Genomic DNA, 20,485 nt, shown 5'->3' with positions numbered 1-20,485 from the left:
TTGTGAGGAATGCTTTGGGTTGTCGTATGCAATCATCCAATTCATTAACTTAAGGAAAACTTGACGGTTAATTTAAGCGGACCTAATTAACCCGGGGTGTTGAGAATTCATGGTTTATTGAAATGCAATTGGAAATCATTTTATTATGCAAGTGTAACATGTATGGAGATGAACCCCTTAGCTAGCCATACCATCCATTCATTTCCGTCAATTTCATATTTACAATTTGTTTTCTTTACAATCTATCCATTTTAGTTTAAATTCGTCAAAGATCAATCCCCCCATATTTCGTTAAAGTCTTAGTCTTAATCTTTTTTATTTTTAGTTTTGAATTCTTCGAGTTTAGTATAGCATTTTAGTTTGTGTTTTTAAAAGCATTTTGAGTCTTTTGATTTGTTTTAGTGTTTTAAAGTTTAGTTTTACATTCTTTGAGTCTAGTTTAGTGTTTTATATTATGTTTTTACGTTTTTAAGTCAAAACCAAGTGATTAACAATCCCTCCTAATCCCCGGTCCAGAACGATCCCTACTTATACATATACTACAATTTGATGAAAAGAGGGTTTAATTTGTGTGCGTATAAATCTCGCATCAAGTGGTCCCTTCTCCGGAAGTGTATCAACCGTTGAAGATGACTACTCGAGAGCAACGCTAGGTAAGCAATCAGGAATAGGTTCCAGGCAGTTGGCTCCAGATCGGAAGACTGACTCCAAGTGCCGGCTGATTGCTTCTTTTACTTTGCCATGCGAGTAAGAACAAGGACAAAGAAAAAGACAGGGAAAGAGCATGATATGAGATACTTTTGCTTTTGACCTTGATGATATGAGATACCTTTGCTTTTGAAGAAGCGGTGCATGAATCAGCACATGTATTTCCTCCTGGGTCATCTTTACTCCAGGCATCTGGTATCATCTTTGGGGAAGAAGAAAAATTTGAGTATTTCGAAAGGCTTTGCTGGGAGTGCGCCCTCAGAGGTGAGGGAGAGTTGGGCATTTTCTTCAGGTTTGCCCTGCCATAAAAGACGAAGGTCGACATATATAGAGATAATATCAAGTGGTGGTACTTTTTACCCTTGTCGACAAACGTTTTGATCCCGCAATTCCGGCTTTTTGAAATAGTGGCGCCTCTTCGATCTTTGAATACGCCTCTTCGATTTCTGAGCAGGCGCCCCTTCGATTTCTGAACGACGCCCCTTCGCTTTCTGAACGACACGTGGTAGTGCAGATGCGGCTCCTTTTGACAAAGCTGCACGCGTCTTCTGAAAAGCAGAGAAAGCGTCGCCGAACTTTGCGCTTGTCGGCTAAAGATGTGTAGTTGCGATGATGGTCTCCACGTGTTTTCAGCTTTGTCAGAAATCTTTTGACAAAGTTGAACGTGTTGTCTGAAAAGCCGAGGGAGCGTCGCCTAACTTACGCCGAAAAATTCGGCTCTTTGAACCGGTGGACGCGTCGCCTTGGCTTTTTATAGAGCTATCGATCACCGCCAACATACACACTCTGAAGATCTCCCGTTCTTGAAAATCGTCTCCGACCCTTCGAAATTTAACTCCATCCACCCATTCTCTTTGAACACTTTTGAAAAAAAATGGCAAACTCATCGAACCTTAGCTTAGATTTGAGTCTCAACAGCGATCCGGTTGCGCCCCGTCAAGGTAATGTATGGCGTCCTTCTTTTTTATCTTCTAACGGTCCTCTTTCAGGTGAAGACTCTGTGATGCAGGACGCCACAACAGCTACAATAGTAGCTAGAAACCTCCTCACTCCAAAAGATAGTAGGCTGCTGTCAGGACGGTCCGATGAGTTGGCCGTTCAAGAGTCCCTCGCACTTAGTGTTCAGTGTGCTGTGTCCAACATGGGCCTACGCCTGCTTGCTCGGTCCCGCCAAGTGGAATCGTTGATGGCAGAGGTGGAAAGTCTTAAGCAGGAAATCAAACAGCTTAAGTACGAGAATAGAAGTTTGCATGTGCTTGCAAATAACTATTCGGCGGGCATGAAGAGGAAGCTTGATGAGCTGCAAGAATCTGAGGGTCGAATTCACAATGACCGTCAAAGGCTTGCGTCTTATCTCCAGAGGCACCTTTTTCCTGGGTCATCCAGCGCTTGGCCAAGTATTGAGGCCTGGAATGCTCTAGCTCCGATGGCTTCCGCTCCGATGCCTCCCGCTTCTATGCCTCCCGCTTCTGCGCCTTCCGCTTCTGTGCCTCGTAGTGGGGCTTTACGCAAACAACCTTTGTGAAGCTCCACCTTTCTCCATGTTTAGTATCTTTCTTTTTTTTTTTTCTCTTTTTTTTTATTTTTTTATTTTTTTATTATTATTATTATTATTATTATTATTATTATTTTATTTATTTACTAACATAAATAAAATCAAACGGCATGGAATTGGTCCTTGAATGGAAGGTGATACTTGAAGTGAACCGGCATTGATTTGAATTCTAATGTAGGTGCCTGATTCATAAAAAACAAGAAGTTAGTATAAAATGTAATGGAATTTGAAAAAAATGACTTACTTGTTTTGTCTGACAAGAACTCAATGACAAACACCACTCCTTTGAAAGTTTCAGGGATATTGGACTTGGCCAGATTGCATGTGATGGTTATGACTTGTCCAATGTCATCAAATTCAACTTCTTTGGGCATTGTTGTCTCAAGTATATCCTCTTTGATGAATTCATGAAATTCCCTACTTTGCACCTTTGGAAGGTCTTCCAAGATGTCTTTTTCACTTTCTTCTTCCTTGGAATTCATGAACCTGCAAGGAATAGGGATATTAGGTGGAATGGGGTTAGAACTAATTGGAACAACCTTACTTGAATTAGATGGCGTAGGAGCAATAAGTGCTTCCGGCAAAGGTGCTTCAAATTCTCCCTTCGGATTTACAATGGTTGAACTAGGGAGTTTGCCTTGGTCGCAAAATTGTCCTACGAACTCCGCTATCCGCCCAATTTGCTTTTCCAAGTGGTCCAACCTTTTGTCTTCTTGTCGAGCCTCATTGTCTTGATTTTGTGAGCCCTGCACCAAACAAATTAATTCGTTAAGCTTTTGATTATAATCTATTGACGAACTTAAGTTTGGTTGGGTATATTGAATATGAGGTTGTGGTGGCTGCCAATATCCTCCTTGTTGAGCATTTTGAGGTTCCCACCACATAGAGTTTGAATGATCACTCCAATCCGAATTGTAAGTATTGGAAAACACGTTATTCCTTGATTGAAGATTCAATATATCAACTCTTTGCATTTGGGACCTTTCCATGAGTTGTGACAAAAGAGAAGCATTATCAAGTGCCATCTAGTACTTGAATTCAACAAACAAAACACAAATAAAAAAAACTAAATCTAAAATACATAACAGAAACAAACAATCCAAGGGATTAGCAAATTTTCTAATCCCCGGCAACGGCGCCAAAATTTGATGCGAGATTTATACGCACACAAATTAAACCCTCTTTTCGTCAAATTGTAGTATATGTATAAGTAGGGATCGTTCTGGACCGGGGATTAGGAGGGATTGTTAATCACTTGGATTTGACTCAAAAACGTAAAAACGTAATATAAAACACTAAACTAGACTCAAAGAATGTAAAACTAAACTTTAAAACACTAAAACAAACCAAAGACTCAAAATGCTTTAAAACATAAACTAAATTGATTTCTAACTAATTTGACATTAAAGTAAAGGGGGATTTAAGTTTATACGAAATTAAATTAAATGAACAAATTAAAACAGAATGTAAATATGAAATTGATGAAATGCAATGAATGGATGATAGAATAGCTAAGGGGTTCTTCTCCACACATGTTACACTTGCATACAAGATTGATTCTCAGTTGATCTTTCGATAAATTATGAAACTCAACGCCCCGGGTTAATTAGGTCCGCTTAAATTAACCGTCAAGTTTTCCTTAAGTTAATGAATTGGATGGGTTAGCGCAACGCAATTCACCACATTCTCCAAAAGTCCTTTACGTGAACAGCACAATAAAGATACAATCAAAGATCATTAAGCATTATGAAAACTATAAGTTTTGACGAGGCATTCGTTACTATGATGAGCATGAAACTCGTGCCAAGAATTCATTTAACGCGATTGTTTATAAGCAACCTCCACTACTTGTGAATATAAGTTCATAACGATTAGGTGAAATTCACTTATATTCTAGCGTCATATTTATGCATGAAAATTAAGCGCGCATTCTTAATAAACATTCATAAATAAGTTATCAATCAAACGGTTAAACAAATTGAATCCACAACTTATGAAATTCCAACGAAAGTTAATCAATTCATATTGCAAATATAAACATAGTTTCGAATCACCCCCTAGCTAAAGGGGGTTTAGTTCCTCATAACTTTGAAATCAAAGAAACACCTAAACATTCCAACAACTCAAACTTGAATTGTATGAACGTTTAGGCACTCTTCTCTTCCATTCCTCATACGTACAAAACAAAGAGAATTAAAATGAAACATTGAAATCAAAGAAACACCTAAACATTCCAACAACTCAAACTTGAATTGTATGAACGTTTAGGCACTCTTCTCTTCCTCGTTGTTGTAGTACAAGGTCTAAGGTGAGGTTGTGTTGAATGGATTGGGGAATTATGGAAATGGATGAGGAGTGGTGTTTGGATTATAAGGGAGAGATGGGAAGCTCACGGCTAGGGAAGAATGGAAGTGTTTGAGGGGTGTTGTGTTGTGAATGAGATGATGAATGAATGAATGCTAGGGTATTTATAGGAGTAGTGTAGGGAACATAGAGCTGTTTGTTTAAGCATGCATGTGCTGGAATGTGGTGGAAAACAGCTAGGAAAGCTGGAAAGGAGAATGAATGCCACGGCAAAGACAGTTTTGTGAATGATGGCAGGTTGTGTGATGGTTTTGTTGTTGGTTAAAGCTTGTGAAAGCATGTGCAATGTGTGGTGGATGAATGAGATTGCATGTGGCTTTATGGTTGAATGATTAAAGGGTGCATGTGGGTGGATATGTGGCTGAAAATGATGAATTAGACAACCTGGAAATGGCAAGGGAAATGCACGGATTAGACTTGTTGTTTGTGTGAAGTGTGTGTGAATGCATGTGAGTGGCTGATTTGTGTGTTGGGAAATCATGTGAATTAAAGGGATGAAGGTGGGTTATGCATGGCATGGGTAGGAGTGGAATGATAGCTAGGTTATGATGATGAATGCATGTGGAATTGCAAGGAGGAAAGGTGCAGAAAATGGAAGGGGATGCACGCCATTGGGTAGTGTTGTGTGATTTGTTTTGTGGTTAATGGGAATGTGGTTGAATGATTAAATGGACATGTGGGGTGTAATTGCAAAGGGAATGCAAAGTGAATGAATAATGAATGCATGTGCACTGTTTTTGGGAGAAAGGTGGCTGAATGTGCATGTGAATTAGGTTGTGAAAACATGTGGAATGTGGCTGGAATTGATGAGTAATGCACGGCTTTGTTGTTGGTTCTTTGGTGATGAATGCAATGATGAAATGGATGGGAGTGCATGTGGATTAGGTGGTGTAATGATGAAGTGGGAAGTGGAAGAATGTGGTTGGAAATGGCTAAGGGGATGCACGGCTAGGAAGAAGAATGAATGATGTGCATGTGATTTGAAATGCATATGTTTAAATGGTTGAAATGTGTAGATGATTATGAGTATGATAAGTGATAAGTGAATGATATGTTAAGTGATAAATGAATGATATGTGGTGAGTGATAAGTGAATGGAAGTGATAAGTGATAAGTGAATGGAAGTGATAAGTGATAAGTGAATGGAAGTGATAAGTGAATGGTTTGATAAGTGATAAGTGAGTGGAAGTGATAAGTGATAAATGAATGATATGTTAAGTGATAAATGAATGATATGTGGTGAGTGATAAGTGAATGATATGATAAGTGAATGCTTTAAGTGTTTAAAATAGGGAACAAAGCCCTTCCTTGCATGGCAAGGAAGGGGGACACAAGGAAACACACGACAATGTCCTAAGGTTGCAAGGAATGTTGTTTTTGTGTTCTAAAATGCGTAGGAGTCTTCAATGATGCTTAAACATGAGGTCTTTTAGGATTTAACTTTCCTACTTCAAGTCTTTAATTTCGTCCATCCTCTTAGCTCCAAGCATATGATATCCATTCCAATCTCTAATTTGCTCCAAAAGGCTCCAAAAGGCATCCTTTTGCATACCTTGCCCTTAGAACCTGAAAACACACAAAAGAAGCATAAAGGATTAAAATAACTAAAGAAACATAACGTAAATGCACGAGAACAAGCCATTAAAGTCGCATGAATATGCTCCTATCAACAACAATAAAATGTCATATAATCCCCATTATGGTTGATGCGGTTCTTTTCCCTTCACTAGTTGATGAGAATCCTCAAATCCCTTGTTGCGTTCCTCCTCCATTTCGACATTTCCCTCCCAAAAATGCTCATACGACTCAATATGACTCAATATGGCCCCGACGCTTTTGGAACAATTCAAAATTAGGAATGTGATCCTTTCTCCAGACATGTCAGCCTTCGTTTTCTGCTTGTTTGCACGGTAGAGCGCTTCGTTGGCTTCACCATTGAGGTCCACAAGCTCTTTTTCTACCTTCATTAGATTATGGTTCCAATACTCGGCAACACCCGTCTCATAGTCGAGTTTCCCGCGGACCTAATATATACTTTTTAGCGATGTCTCCGAGTCCACAAAGCTAAATGATGACGTAGGATTTGCCTTCGGCAGCCTAGGAATTGGAGGAGGTTCCATATTGTACCACCTGTGGAACTCTGTGTTAAAGTCCTTGGTTTCATGTGAGAACTTGGACATGTTTGTGTTCTCAATTGTTTTGGCTATCTGAGAAGTCTAATTTTTTAGGAAGGGAATGTATTGAAGGTGTTTATATGGTGAGGATGTGATGCATGTGACCTTCCAAATGTTGTTACTTCATTTCCAACATAAAGGTTAGGGTGTTATCAAATCTCACACCCCTTACATCACGCTGTGCATGGGTTGGTCTAGGCATATCTAACTACTTTGTAATGGTGGGGACTATAAATTCAACAAGACATAGGTTCGAAACTTGGAGGTTTTTACATCTTTTTTTTTTTTTTTTTTTTCTTTTTTTCCTTTCTATACCCATTGTTATGGTTTTAAGTCATCGTCTGAATGACCTTTTGAAACCTAAAATCCAATACTTTGTATATGCTGATAACAATATACAAGCACAGCACAAATCATATGGAGATGACATGTGCATGTCATGTGTAAATTGTGTGTGAAGTGTACTCTAAGTGTAATTTTCCTAAAAAAGTTAGCCGATATTTCTACAAATCATCGTGTATTCGATCCTCTTCTTTTTGTTGGATATAATACGATATTATATTGGATTAAGGCAATTTATCAACGACTGATCTTGCCAGGCGACTTCATCAAATTTCCAATCAAGGTTTCGGCTCCTTCAATTTTTGGAGAAATTATAGTGTAGTACAGTAGTACCACGTCAGCCGTGAAAGTTTAAATTTTGCCATCTATTATTATTTTTATACACCTGGAATTTAATATTTGTTTTTCTTTTTAAATAAATTAAAAAAAAACAGAAAAAATGAAAATAGGAGATCGGACGTCTCCTTTCCCCTCATGCGTTTGGATGCAAGGATGGTGCTGGTGATAATCAGACTAGGGACATGATTTCGATCTCTCTCTCTCCCCCTCATCTGGGCCGAATCCTAGTTTCCTCTGCGCCGCCTTCAACGGCAAAGCGCAGCAAACCCTAATCGTCTAACCTTCAAATCAAACCAGTTTCCTTCTTGCATGAATAATTAGAGGAAATAATCAGAGCAAAATGGTGTGGGGTCGGGATTACTGGATTGGGTTGGAGGGAGAAGGAGATCGCGATCTCCGATGTTCTTCTTTTTTTCTTTTCTTAAATTTGTTAAAAGGTAAAAATAATATTAAATTCCAGCTACTTAAAAATATGACAAATGGCAAAATTTGAATGGAAGTAGCACGGCTGACGTGGTACTACCGTGCTACTCTAAATTTCTACAATTTTTGTGCTTTTGCACGGTACCAAAACTCAAGCAAACCCTAAATCCAAAATCCAGGGGGAAGCTTTCTCTGAATCAGAAGCTGAAACGATGTCGTACGACGACGTGGAGATCGAAGATATGGAGTGGAACGAGGAGCTGCAGGCTTACACGTACCCGTGCCCGTGCGGTGACGTGTTTCAGATCACAAAGGACGACCTGAAATTGGGGGAAGAGATCGCTCGGTGCCCTAGCTGCTCTCTCTACATCACCGTCGTTTACAACATCGAAGATTTCTTGGATAAGAAAAGCAGCAAGCCCATCGAGCCCCCAAAGCTGCAGCCCATCACCGTCGCGTAAAATTTCAGGTTAATTTTGATATAAAATTGTTCTGTGATTTAGTTTTCTTAATTTTTTGTAATAATTATCTTATGAATTTCTGTCGATTACTCTGTTTATCAACTTCAATGTGTGGTACCTGTTTCTGGAGAGAAAAAAAAAGGGGTGTTTTTTTTTTTTTTTTTTTTGTGAATTAGTCAGTTCGGCTTTTCGACTGTTTCCCATTTCTGGGAATGCCCATCATGATGTTGAAGCTGGGATGGATTGGTTTGCAGATGTATGTTTCCGTTACTTTTCGAATGCGTGTTAAATGGGACTCGAACTATACCCTTATGAAACCGCCATAGGAAGCTCTTTGCGTGTTTCTTCTTTTCTATGAAAAGTGTGATTTGGGATAGTGCTTATGAGGAAATTAGTGGTATTTCTGGAGTCTAATCGGCTTTGAATGGAAACTCAAATTTACCCTTTTAGGCAGTATACTTTGTTCAGAGAGTATGATGCCTGAGTTGTTGGCAGTTTCAAGTGTGGAAACTTAACGCGGAAGTGGATGGTTCCGTAGTTAGTTTGTCAGGGTGGACTGGAGCTGTGGTGTCCTGAGGGACTGCAATCATTCTTTGAGGTTTGGGTTTCCTGCTAATTTACCAATTAGCTGATCTCTGGATTCTTTACTTGAAGCTGAAGTTTGCCTTGGGGAAGGGATGCCCCAAAGTCATGGTTGAAACTGACCACATCACTAGCTTCAGTGTTGCTGCAGCAAAGTATTGGACATTATCACCCTTTGGAGCCTTGTTACTTCTATACTAACACTCTAATAGGAAAGCGTGCTCTGGCCTTTCTCATGTGTGTAGGAAATTAATTGATAGTGTTGCCTTTTGCTCTCCCCATTTTGTGGGAAAAGGCTTTGTTGTTGTTGTGTTGCCTTTTGCTCTCACTGGAAAGTGCTGGACTTTGTTTCTGCCCATTCAAGTCAAGGTTAATTGATTTGCTTGTAGTTTATTTCATCTTTTGCCTTTCGCCCTTGTTAAGAAAAAATGAATTTCGAGCAGTTTCACCTATTGGTTCAAATATTTTTCCATTTGTGCTGCTTTGGGCATTCCTTCATTGCAGTTCCATAAGTTGATTCCAAAGATGAAAAGGTGGTTAACATGGTTCTGTATACATCAGTGGAGTAAAAAACTAATGTAATTTTTTGTTTTGTGCTATTATGAAAAATGGCTTATTATAATTTAGTAAAGCATTTTGAGCATGAATAGTAGCAGCAGCACCGTGACTAGACATTACTTTTAGGTTCGTTTAGGTTGTGTTGCTGCATTTAGTTTGACGGGAGAATTGCAGCTCGCATGGATAAAAATCAATTGGAAATCATTACTTTCACATAAGAATTGCTATATTGTGCATGGCTCGTGGGTTTTCACGCAGCTACTTAAAAATAATTTCATTTCGGTATAGCTTGTGATCCTTCTAATGCTCTTCTGCTAATGCTTGTGTCTTGTAGATGGCATTACCCGGAGGCCGCAAAGTGGGCGGAAGGATTCTTCGCAAGTTTTGTGAGATTCTTAGGTAGATATGATGTGTTTGAGTGAGGGGTGACGGGTGAGGAATCTTTTTGTATTCAACCAGCAAAGAAAAAAGTAGAATGTGATATGCTGAGGCCATTCTTAGAGTCTTGATTGAGCTATTATAAGTGTTTGTTTGACATTTATTATTTGTATTCTGATACTAGTAAAAATAAAGAGTACTCTTAAACTCACTCAATTGTCCTATTTCTTCACCCACTTTTTAATGAAACCGGGTGACCTGCCACTAACGCCGATCTGAAAAGGTGGATAACGGGTATGGCCTGAATTTGAGGCAGGTGTAAGGGATTTGGGTGCGGCTGGGTGTCAGCTGGGGACGGGATTCCACGGGATGCACCCAAACTTGAGAGAGGCAGCAGCAAAGCACCACCAGCTCAGCTCATGATTTTCCCTAAAAAGCTTCCATCTTTCCAACTCCATGAAGCTCCAAACCTCATTCAAAGTCATGGGTAGGTTGCTTTGAATCCAAAGTTTCATAGAACAAACCTGCAGAGAAAATATATTAATATTTATTCTTTGGAAAATTAAAAGAAAAAGTTTAGATATATATATATATATTAGAGGTTATTTTAGGAATAATACTAGGAGGAGAAATAGCGTTGTAATTTTTATTTTTTATGGTGGGTGAGATGTGGATGAGAAAATAGGACGTTGGGTGAATCTAGCAATTCTTTAGTCATTTAAAACAATCTGAAAATGTTAGAATGTGTTTCGGTCTCAATGTATTATCACCTTTTTGATGATGTGACGTTACTATTCCACTCAAGTTAATTGGAAGGGAGCTAAAGCGTGATTGTATCGGGCAATTTGTATTTGTTAGAGCACCTCCAGCGTATGTTGGAGCCCGATAGACAGGCAAGGAAGGAGACCCACACTTCCTAGCAACAACCTGCAGCCTATGCGGGCACTTGGGGAGGGAAAGGGCCCGAGTGAGAGGCTTGGTGCAAATTGGTGGCCCGCGAGCCCGATGGGAATGTGATGCAACGCTAACATCAGGGGTCTAGGTCCAGTGTATACAGTCAATGCTTCCAATCATCCCAGTAAAATCTCGCATCTCGGCCTTCTTCAGAAGCCTTTGCAAGTCCATCTCAGTAGGTGTTCGGAGGTACTCTGCAGTGTAGATAGATTCGATTGTTGAGCAAAACCTCATCAGGGGCTCAAGAATGGTTGATTTCCCCATCCTCGCTATCTCATCCACTTGGTTTGTAGATGCTCCATATGCAAGCATCTGCAAGGTAACATTAATTTTTTGCTCAGGAAGGAGACCCATAACACCAAAAGCATCTTTCTTTTGCACAAAGTAAGAATCATGGTTGCAAACAGCAATTATTATTTTGTTGAACAAATGTCGTTTCATTCTAAAACGACGTCTAAAGTACGTATCAGAGAATGTATTGTTACGGACAAAATAATTGTCCAAGAGAACCGTACCTTGTCATTGCCTGCTTCTATCAAGGTTTGCAGAACGGCTGGGCTTGGAGATCTGAGCCACAGCTTGGATGACTCGACGCGAATGTGAGGCTCTTTGGCTTCTTGCTTCGTCATCTCTCATTCTACGCTCTTCATCCTCTGCCTCTTCCATCTCATTTTGGCCACCTGGAGATTGAACATTTCTTCCCCTTGCTTAAACAATTCTTTCTCTTGCTCCTCGATTTCCCACAACATCCTTGAAGAAGAAGACATTGTAAGAAGGAAGCAGAAACTATGAATAATGATAGAGATTTTGATTTTGGTGTGTGATTACTTAGGATGGATGATGGGTTATATGGAGGAAAAAGAAAGGATTAGGTTGTAGATAATGCGACGTGGCATGTTGTCATTCGTTAAAAATCTGATTAAAATCTATCCTCAAAGATTGTAAACAAATTGTGACACGTGGCGCTACGTGATTGGTTAAAAATCTTATTAGAAATCTATCATCAACGATTTTGAAAAGGTAACGACACATGGCATGACGGCATTGGATAAATATCTTATCGAAATCTATTACCAAAAATTGTCTTCTCGGATAATGACACGTGGCGCAACGAGAACCATTAAAAATCTTATCCAAAATTACAAATAAAATTATTTTGTATTATTTTATAAAATAAAAAATACTAATATTTTATTGCCTATAGTCATGGCTATTTAGTGTGGGGTGAAGATGCAAAATGCAATTATTGTTCATTAAAGGCAGTTACTGTTCATTGGAGGCTATTCAATAGTGACTTGCCCTAGGGGACCTTTGCAATGGTGAAGTTGCTCTTATAACATAAACCTGTAGGTTTTTAACGCTGTATTGGCATATAGTTATAGGTTTAAAGTCATATTGTCCTAATTCAAATCATGCTAATTTCATCTCTCAAGTTAAACAAATTTCAAAGTAATGTTTTCTTTTAGAAGCCTCAGTTTCGTTGTTTAAATAACAAAATATTAGCCCACCCCCTTCACATTCTTGACTCTGCCCTTGCTTCTTATTTCCTTTCACATCCCTATTACATTGCTTGATGATCTAAACCGTCTATTTAATGAGAGAATTTCAAGTTGATGGTGTATATCAAGATGTATAACAGATACATCTCTTGTTGGTTGAAAACGCTCTAATGCGCAATTTTAAGCGGATGTAAATTACCCATTTGGTCGGAAGATATAAATATTTATATAAATTATCTTTTTTTTTTTTTTACATTTCTTCAAGAGATAAAAGAAAACAATAACAACGTGAGTTTCATAGTAGATTGCCCCAAATTTAAATATACATATTTTCCATTGAGACAAAATGTGATTTTTCAATCTCAAATTTGCATCTCTACATTTATCGAATACTTGTTAGTTGTTACCGGGGAAAAAAAAAAAAAAAAAAAACTTAATCCAAAGAGAATATTATATCAATGATATGACTCAATTAGAGCAATAATGCTTGAACTAAAATTTCATTAGATGTGGTCCCTGAATTTAACAAAATGTCGAGCGATGGTCCTTGAGCCTAACTGTATTTATTTTTCATCCAGTTTGATTACGTGGCCTGTCCATGGGATCCACACTTGTGGATTAAAATAATAGGTAAATTACATTGTGCACCCTCAGGTTTAGGTGCTATTGCAACTTCATACATTTTTAAAACATTTCAATCTCATACATTATTTATCATTTCAATTCAATGTCATACATCCGTCGCAATTTTTGTTAATTTTTCAGTTATCTGCCTACGTGGACGCCGTGGGCTCCACAATATAAGTGCCACGTTATGTGACTTTGTTATATCTTTCCATTTACTTAGTTAATTTCTATTTATTGTAGTAATTTAAGTTATTTAAGTTATTTTTGTATTATTGTAGGTCCAGTTGGTAAAGATGACAATAAATAGCTAAATGGAGTAATTTGGAGCAGTTTTGGATTTGGATTGGATAGCATGCATGAATAGCATCTGGGCTGGATGTTTTGGGTGTTTAAATGGTGTTAGACATGTGCTCAACTCTGGAGAAATTAAAGTTGAGGCTTGGAAGACAAGGAATTACACAAGAAAGAGGAATCCTAGTTGGAGAAGAGCATTATCTTATCCTATCTTATCCAATATTATTTTATCTTATCTCCAGCTGCAAACAGGAATCCTAATCACATTCCAACACTTTTTACCTTATTCTTAGAGTTCTAAAATAATTTAAAACGCCAAAGCCCTTTCCTCCTTGGATTCAGCCGTTTCCCCTTATATATGAAATTTCTGCAAAGATTTAGGGTGTGCCGCGCCTACCATTCATCCATTGAAGTTGTTGGAATTTTCAGAGTTCTTTCTATCTTTTGTTTTAAGTTTCAATGTTTATTTTAGATTGCTTTTTAGTTATGATGAACATGTGTAACTAAGTTTCATTTTAGTTAGAGGTGAATTCTAAGCCATGATCATATGTTTTATATAAATTGATTACATCCAGTTATTGTTTCATAAAATATGAATGTGATTTTCCCATATATATACGAAATTCCTGCAGAGATTTAGGGTGTGCCATGCCTACCATTCATCCATTGAAGTTGCTGGAATTTTCAGAGTTCTTTCTATCTTTTGTTTTAAGTTTCAATGTTTATTTTAGATTGCCGAGAATGAGCTTGTGCCAGTGGTGAAGAATGCTGAGAATGAGCTTGTGCCAACCCGTATCCAAACAGGTTGGGAGAGTTTGCATTGATTATAGAAAGCTCAACGCCACCATAAGGAAGGACCACTTTCCCTTGCCGTTCATTGATCAAATGCTTGAAAGGTTAGCCGGTCATTCTTTTTATTGTTTTCTTGATGGTTATTCGGGATATAATCAAATTATCATAGCTCCGGATGACCAAGAAAAGACCACTTTCACGTGTCCCTTTGGTACTTTTACCTATCGTCGCATGCCATTCGGTTTATGCAATGCACCTGCCACATTTCAAAGATGCATGGTAAGTATATTTTCAGATTTTGTGGAGAAGATTATTGAAGTTTTCATGGATGATTTTAGTGTATTTGGTGATTCGTTTGATGATTGTTTACATAATCTCACTTTAATCTTGAAAAACAAGGCATAGTTCTAGGACACATTGTTTCGGCCAAGGGCATTGAAGTTGATAAATCAAAAATAGATCTTGTACGCTATTTACCCTCTCCTACTTCGGTTAGAGAGGTTCGTTCTTTTCTTGGACATGCAGGATTCTATAGGTGATTCATCAAGGACTTTTCAAAGATTTCCACCCCCCTTTGCCGACTTCTCCAAAAAGATATCCCATTCAAGTTCGATGAGGAATGTGAGAAAGCATTCAAACACTCAAAGAGATGCTCACTTCGGCCCCCATCATTGTTCCACCAGATTGGAGCCTTCCTTTTGAGCTTATGTGTGATGCCTCAGATTATGCATTAGGAGCTGTTTTAGGCTAAAGGAAGAACAAGCAGCCACATGTCATCTAGTATGCATCTCGGACCTTGAATGATGCCCAATTGAACTACTCCACAACGAAAAAAGAACTTCTTGTTGTTGTTTTTGCTTTAGATAAGTTTTGTTCTTCTTATTTACTTGGCACTAAAGTTATAATTTACACTGATCATGCAGCGTTGAAGTACTTACTCACCAAGAAGTAGGCCAAACCAAGGCTTATTCACTGGATGCTTCTACTTCAAGAGTTCAATATCGAAATCCGGGACAAGAAAGGAAGTGAAAACGTGGTGGCTGACCACTTGAGCCGTATGGTGCATGAAGAAGATGTTGTGCCTATCCCAGAGACATTCCTAGATGAGCAGCTGCTATCCATCGAGGTAAGTGAGCCATGGTATGTTGATTTAGTGAATTATTTGGTGTCTAAACAAGTTCTAAGCAACCTAAATAAGCACCAACGTGATAAACTTAAAAAAAAGGCTCGGTTTTATGTGTGGGATGATCCTTATGTTGAAGTTGTTAGGGTTTCCTAGCCGTTAGGGTTAGGTCTCCTAGTCTTTAGGGATAAGTTTTTTGAGTTTGATTTAGTCTTGTACCACATTGTTAGGGTTGTGAAACGTGGGCTGCATATTTTTAGCTTTCAATTCTCTTTGTAAGGCTATTTAAAAGACATGTTTACACTTTGAATAAACAGAGACATTCTCCCAGGCATTTGAGTGTTCTAGCAAATATATGTTTACGTGATCTTTTGTGAGTGTTCAACTTAGGGTTTTCAACATTTGGTATCAGAGCCCCACCACGGGGCCTGATTGAAGTTATTTTCATCGTTTAAAACAGCACCATGACGACTGAAAGCAATTTTGTGCAACCTACAATCCCAAGGTTTGATGGACACTATGATCATTGAAGCATGCTCATAGGGAACTTCTTGCGCTCCAAAGAATATTGAAGCTTGGTGGAGACAGGCATTCCTACAGTAGCAGATGAGTGTGATCTCACAGATGGACAGAAGAAAACTGTTGAAGATCAGCGACTAAAGGATTTGAAGACTAAGAATTACTTGTTCCAGACCATTGATCGATCAATCCTGGAGACAATATTGAAGAAAGATACCGCGAAGGACATCTGGGACTCCTTGAAGCAGAAGTACCAAGGCACGGCAAGAGTCAAGCGTGCACAGTTACAAGCTCTTCGAAAAGAGTTTAAGATTCTGCATATGAAGGAAGGGGAATCAATGAATGAGTACTTTGCACGTACTCTCACCATAGCCAACAAGATGAGGATTCATGGGGAAAAGATGGAAGATGTGGTGGTCATCGAAAAGATTCTGCGATCAATGACTACTAAATATGACTATGTGGTATGTTCCATCGAAGAATCAAATGATCTCGACATCCTGTCCATTGATGAACTGCAAAGCAACGTGCTTGTACACGAACAAAGGATGGGGAGACATACATCGGATGAGCAAGCTGTAAAGGTTACTTATGATATTCACCAAGGTGGGCGAGGGGGACGCAGTAGTTTCCGAGGAAGAGGACGAGGAAGGGGTAGAAATGGCCCTGACAAGACTACCCTCAAATGTTACCACTGTTATGAACTTGGACATTTTCAGTGGTAATGTCCTAAGAAGGGGAAGGATTCAAAAGGCTTTTATGCAGAAACTAATGATGAAATGTTATTGATAGCCTACATGGATATCAAGGAAGATAACAAGGAAGAATTATGGTTCCTGGACTCGGGATGCATCAATCATATGTGTGGTAAGAAGGAGCTGTTTATAGATTTGGACGACACTTTCAGGAAGTCTGTGAAGTTGGGGAACAACTCAAGCTTGGACGTGATAGGAATGCGAAATATTCGAATGGAGGTCAATGGAATCATGCAAGTCATCACTGGAGTGTTCTATGTACCGGATTTAAAAAACAATTTACTGAGCATTGGTCAGTTGCAAGAGAAGGGTCTTGCCATTTTTATCAAAAGTGGCAAGTGCAGGATTTATCATCCAGAAAGAGGACAGATTTGGGAGACCACAATGGCAGAAAATCACATGTTTATCTTGCAGGTACGCACACAATTACAAGGGCATAAATGTTTCAACATGATTACAGACGATCAACATCAATTATGGCATCACAGATATGGACACTTGGGTTGGAGTGGTCTACAAGTCCTTCAACAAAAGAGTATGGTGAAGGGCTTACCAAAATTCCAAACATACATGCAAGTTTGTGAAGAATGTCTGGTGGGAAAACAACAACGAGATCCATTTCCAAAGAAGAGTACGTGGAGAGCATCTCAGATTCTTCAACTCGTGCATGCAGACATATGTGGGCCTATCAATCCAATCTCCAACAGAAAAAAGAGGTATCTAATTAGTTTCATTGATGATTATAGTAGGAAAACATGAGTGTACTATTTGGTTGAGAAGTCAGAAGCTCTTAGTATTTTCAAAAGTTTCAAGACTAGGGTTGAAAAGGAAACTAGCCCAAGCATAGGACTCTACGTACAGATCGTGGGGGTGAATTCACTTCACACGAGTTCACAGATTTTTGCAACATGCATGGAATTCAAAAGCAGTTGACAGCTGCTTACACTCCCCAACAAAATGGCGTCGTGGAGAGGAAGAATCGAACCATCATGAACATGGTTCGAAGCATGCTTACAGAGAAGAAAATTCCAAGAACCTTCTGGCCAGAAACAGGTAATTGGGCCATTCATGTGCTCAACAGAAGTCCAACCCTAGCAGTGAGGAGTATGACGCCAGAAGAAGCCTAGAATGGCTCTAAACCATCAGTGGAGCACTTCAGGGTTTTTGGTTGCTTAGCACACGTGCATGTTCTTGTTAGCAAGAGAATCAAGCTCGATGACAAGAGTATGAAGTGTATTCTACTCAGAGTCAGTGAGGAATCCAAGGCATATCATCTGTACAATCCAGGTTCTAGGAAGATAGTGATAAGTCGGGATGTTGTTTTTGAAGAAAACAAAGCTTGGGACTGGAGTGACCATCACCAAGAAACAATCATGGCTGATCTCGAGTGGGACATGAATGAAGAAGGAGATCCGAGGAATGATGAGGCCGATGAACCAACACTGGAAAGCAAGGAATCAGATCATAATGACCAGACTGAGATGACTGCCATCGAAGGACGAGTTAGACGACAACCAGTGTGGATGAGAGACTATGTAAGTGGAGAAGGTCTCTCCGAGGAAGAAGATGTGAGTCACTTAGTTCTATTCGCTGAATCTGATCTCATTACCTATGAAGAGGCTATGAAAAGTGACAAATGGAAGAAACAATACATGGGAGCTGATAGAGATGCCACCAGAAGGGAAAATAGTTTGGGTAAAATGGATTTACCAAACTAAGTTCAACGAGAAAGGTGAAGTGGACAAGTACAAGGCTCACCTGGTTACAAAAGGGTATAGCCAGCAATATGGAGTAGATTATGCAGAAGTATTTGCACCTGTGGCACAATTGGATATAGTCCGTGTCATTCTATCACTTGCAGCGAGGAATGATTGGACTGTATACCAATTAGATGTTAAAGCTTTCCTCCATGGAGAAATAAATGAAGAAGTGTTCATAGCATAGCCTCTAGGTTATGAACAAAAGGGGCAGGAGCATAAAGTCTATAAGTTTAAAAAGGCTCTATACGGTCTTAAACAGGCTCCTCAAGCCTGGTATAGCCGCATTGAGTCTTATTTCATGAAGGAAGGCTTCGAGAAGTGCCCACATGAACATACCTTGTTTGTCAAGAGAGGAGGTAAAATGTTAATTGTCTGCCTTTATGTTGATGATCTTATATTCACTGGGAATGATGAGTCAATGTTCAAAGATTTCAAACATTCAATGATGACTGAATTTGATATGACTGACCTTGGAAGAATGAGTTACTTTCTTGGCTTAGAAGTGATTCAAAGGTCTGAAGGCATCTATGTTAGTCAACGGAAATATGCTCAAGAAGTGTTGGAGAGGTTTAATATGGACCAATGTAATGCAGTTCATAACCCTATTGTTCCTGGTTTCAAATTGATGAAGGATGAAGAAGGAGTAGAAGTGGATAACACTCTGTACAAATGAATCGTGGGCAGTCTTATATACTTGACTGCAACACGACTAGATATGATGTATGTTATTAGCCTGATTAGTAGGTGATGCGAGATTTACTTGACACTCAAATTAAACCCTCGTTTGACAATTGTAGTAGAATGGATAAGTGAGGGATCGTTCTGGACCGGGGATTAGGAGGGATTGTTAATCACTTGGATTTGACTTAAAAGCGTAAAAACATAATATAAAACACTAAACTAGACTCAAAGAATGTAAAACTAAACTTTAAAACACTAAAACAAATCAAAAGACTCAAAATGCTTTTAAAAACACAAACTAAAATGCTATACTAAACTCGAAGAATTCAAAACTAAAAATAAGAAAGATTAAGACTAAGACTTAAACGAAATATGGGGGGATTGATTTTGGACGAATTTAAACTAAAATGGATAGATTGTAAAGAAAACAAATTGTAAATATGAAATTGACGGAAATGAATGGATGGTATGGCTAGCTAAGGGGTTCATCTCCATACATGTTACACTTGCATAATAAAATGATTTCCAATTGCACTTCAATAAACCATGAATTCTCAACACCCCGGGTTAATTAGGTCCGCTTAAATTAACCGTCAAGTTTTCCTTAAGTTAATGAATTGGATGATTGCATACGACAACCCAAAGCATTCCTCACAAGTTCCCTACATGAATTGCATAATAGAGAAACAAGCAAGAATCATTAAGCATCATGAAAACTATAAGTGTTGACGAGGCATTCGTTACTATGATTGCATGAAACTTATGCCAAGAATTCGTTTAACGCGATTGTTTATAAGCAACCTCCACTACTTGTGAATATAAGTTCATAACGATTAGGTGAAACTCACTTATATTCTAGCGTCATATTCATGCATGAAAATTAAGCGCGCATTCTTAATAAACATACATAAATAAGTTATCAATCAAACGGTTAAACAAATTGAATCCACAACTTATGAAACGCAATTAGAAGTAATCAAATCAAAATGCAAGCATAAACATATATTTCGAATCCCCCCTAGCTAAAGGGGGGTTTAGTTCCTCATACAAAACAAAGAGAATTGAAATTAAACATTGAAATCAAAGAAACGCCTAAACATTCCAACAACTCAAACTTGAATTGTATGAACGTTTAGGCCCTCTTCTCTTCCTCTTTATTGTAGCATAAGGTCTAGGGATAATTGGTTTGGGGGATGGAAGTGTGGAATGGAAAAGGAGTGGTGGAGAAGTGGAAAGGGAATGGAAAAATGGTTTTTGGATTATAAGGGGAGAGATGGGAAGCTCACGGCTAAGAGAGAAAGGGATGTGTTTGTGGTGTGTTGTGTATGAAAATGAGATGTCCATGAATGAATGAATGCAAGGGTATTTATAGGAGTAGTGGAGGGAACATATGGCTATGTCATTTGTAGGTGAAGTAAGTGTGTGAGGTTGGTGAAGTAAGTGGAGGTTGTAGGTGAAGTAGGTGGATGTTGTAGGTGAAGTAGGTGGATGTTGTAGGTGAAGTGGATATTGTAGGTGAAGTAGGTGGATGTTGTAGGTGAAGTAGGTGGATGTTGTAGGTGAAGTAGGTGGATGTTGTAGGTGAAGTAGGTGGATG

At 38.8% G+C, this 20,485-nt stretch overlaps 2 protein-coding genes and 1 long non-coding RNA gene across 3 annotated transcripts; all 3 read left to right on the top strand.

The window, feature by feature from the left end:
* The first annotated feature begins 8,111 nt into the window (after positions 1–8,111).
* On the top strand, positions 8,112–10,095 carry LOC137726553 (uncharacterized). The gene is made up of 2 exons (XR_011067648.1): positions 8,112–8,374; positions 9,841–10,095. It is a non-coding gene; the product is annotated as an uncharacterized lncRNA (long non-coding RNA).
* A 4,931-nt stretch (positions 10,096–15,026) lies between these two features.
* On the top strand, positions 15,027–16,417 carry LOC137724972 (uncharacterized). The gene is made up of 2 exons (XM_068463597.1): positions 15,027–15,176; positions 15,758–16,417. The coding sequence occupies exons 1-2, from the start codon at positions 15,027–15,029 to the stop codon at positions 16,415–16,417; spliced, it is 810 nt and encodes a 269-aa protein (XP_068319698.1).
* Positions 16,418–16,489: 72 nt separating this feature from the next.
* On the top strand, positions 16,490–18,880 carry LOC137724971 (uncharacterized). The gene is made up of 5 exons (XM_068463596.1): positions 16,490–16,861; positions 17,377–17,500; positions 17,777–17,995; positions 18,078–18,325; positions 18,467–18,880. The coding sequence occupies exons 1-5, from the start codon at positions 16,490–16,492 to the stop codon at positions 18,878–18,880; spliced, it is 1,377 nt and encodes a 458-aa protein (XP_068319697.1).
* Positions 18,881–20,485: the final 1,605 nt, after the last annotated feature.

This window comes from Pyrus communis, chromosome 2 (genome assembly GCF_963583255.1).
Source record: "Pyrus communis chromosome 2, drPyrComm1.1, whole genome shotgun sequence".
Classification (NCBI taxonomy): Eukaryota; Viridiplantae; Streptophyta; class Magnoliopsida; order Rosales; family Rosaceae; genus Pyrus; species Pyrus communis.
This window is presented reverse-complemented; position numbering and strand designations above follow the sequence as displayed.

Bases quoted from the DNA above. Each gene is read 5' to 3' on its own strand.
- LOC137724972 (XM_068463597.1), top strand. From the start codon at position 15,027: ATGCTTCTACTTCAAGAGTTCAATATCGAAATCCGGGACAAGAAAGGA. The intron at 15,177-15,757 runs GTAAGTGAGCCA...AGCTTGGTGGAG, and splicing joins AGCAGCTGCTATCCATCGAG to ACAGGCATTCCTACAGTAGC.
- LOC137724971 (XM_068463596.1), top strand. From the start codon at position 16,490: ATGGATATCAAGGAAGATAACAAGGAAGAATTATGGTTCCTGGACTCG. The intron at 17,501-17,776 runs GTAATTGGGCCA...TTGTTTTTGAAG, and splicing joins AACCTTCTGGCCAGAAACAG to AAAACAAAGCTTGGGACTGG. The intron at 17,996-18,077 runs GTCTCTCCGAGG...GGCTATGAAAAG, and splicing joins AGACTATGTAAGTGGAGAAG to TGACAAATGGAAGAAACAAT.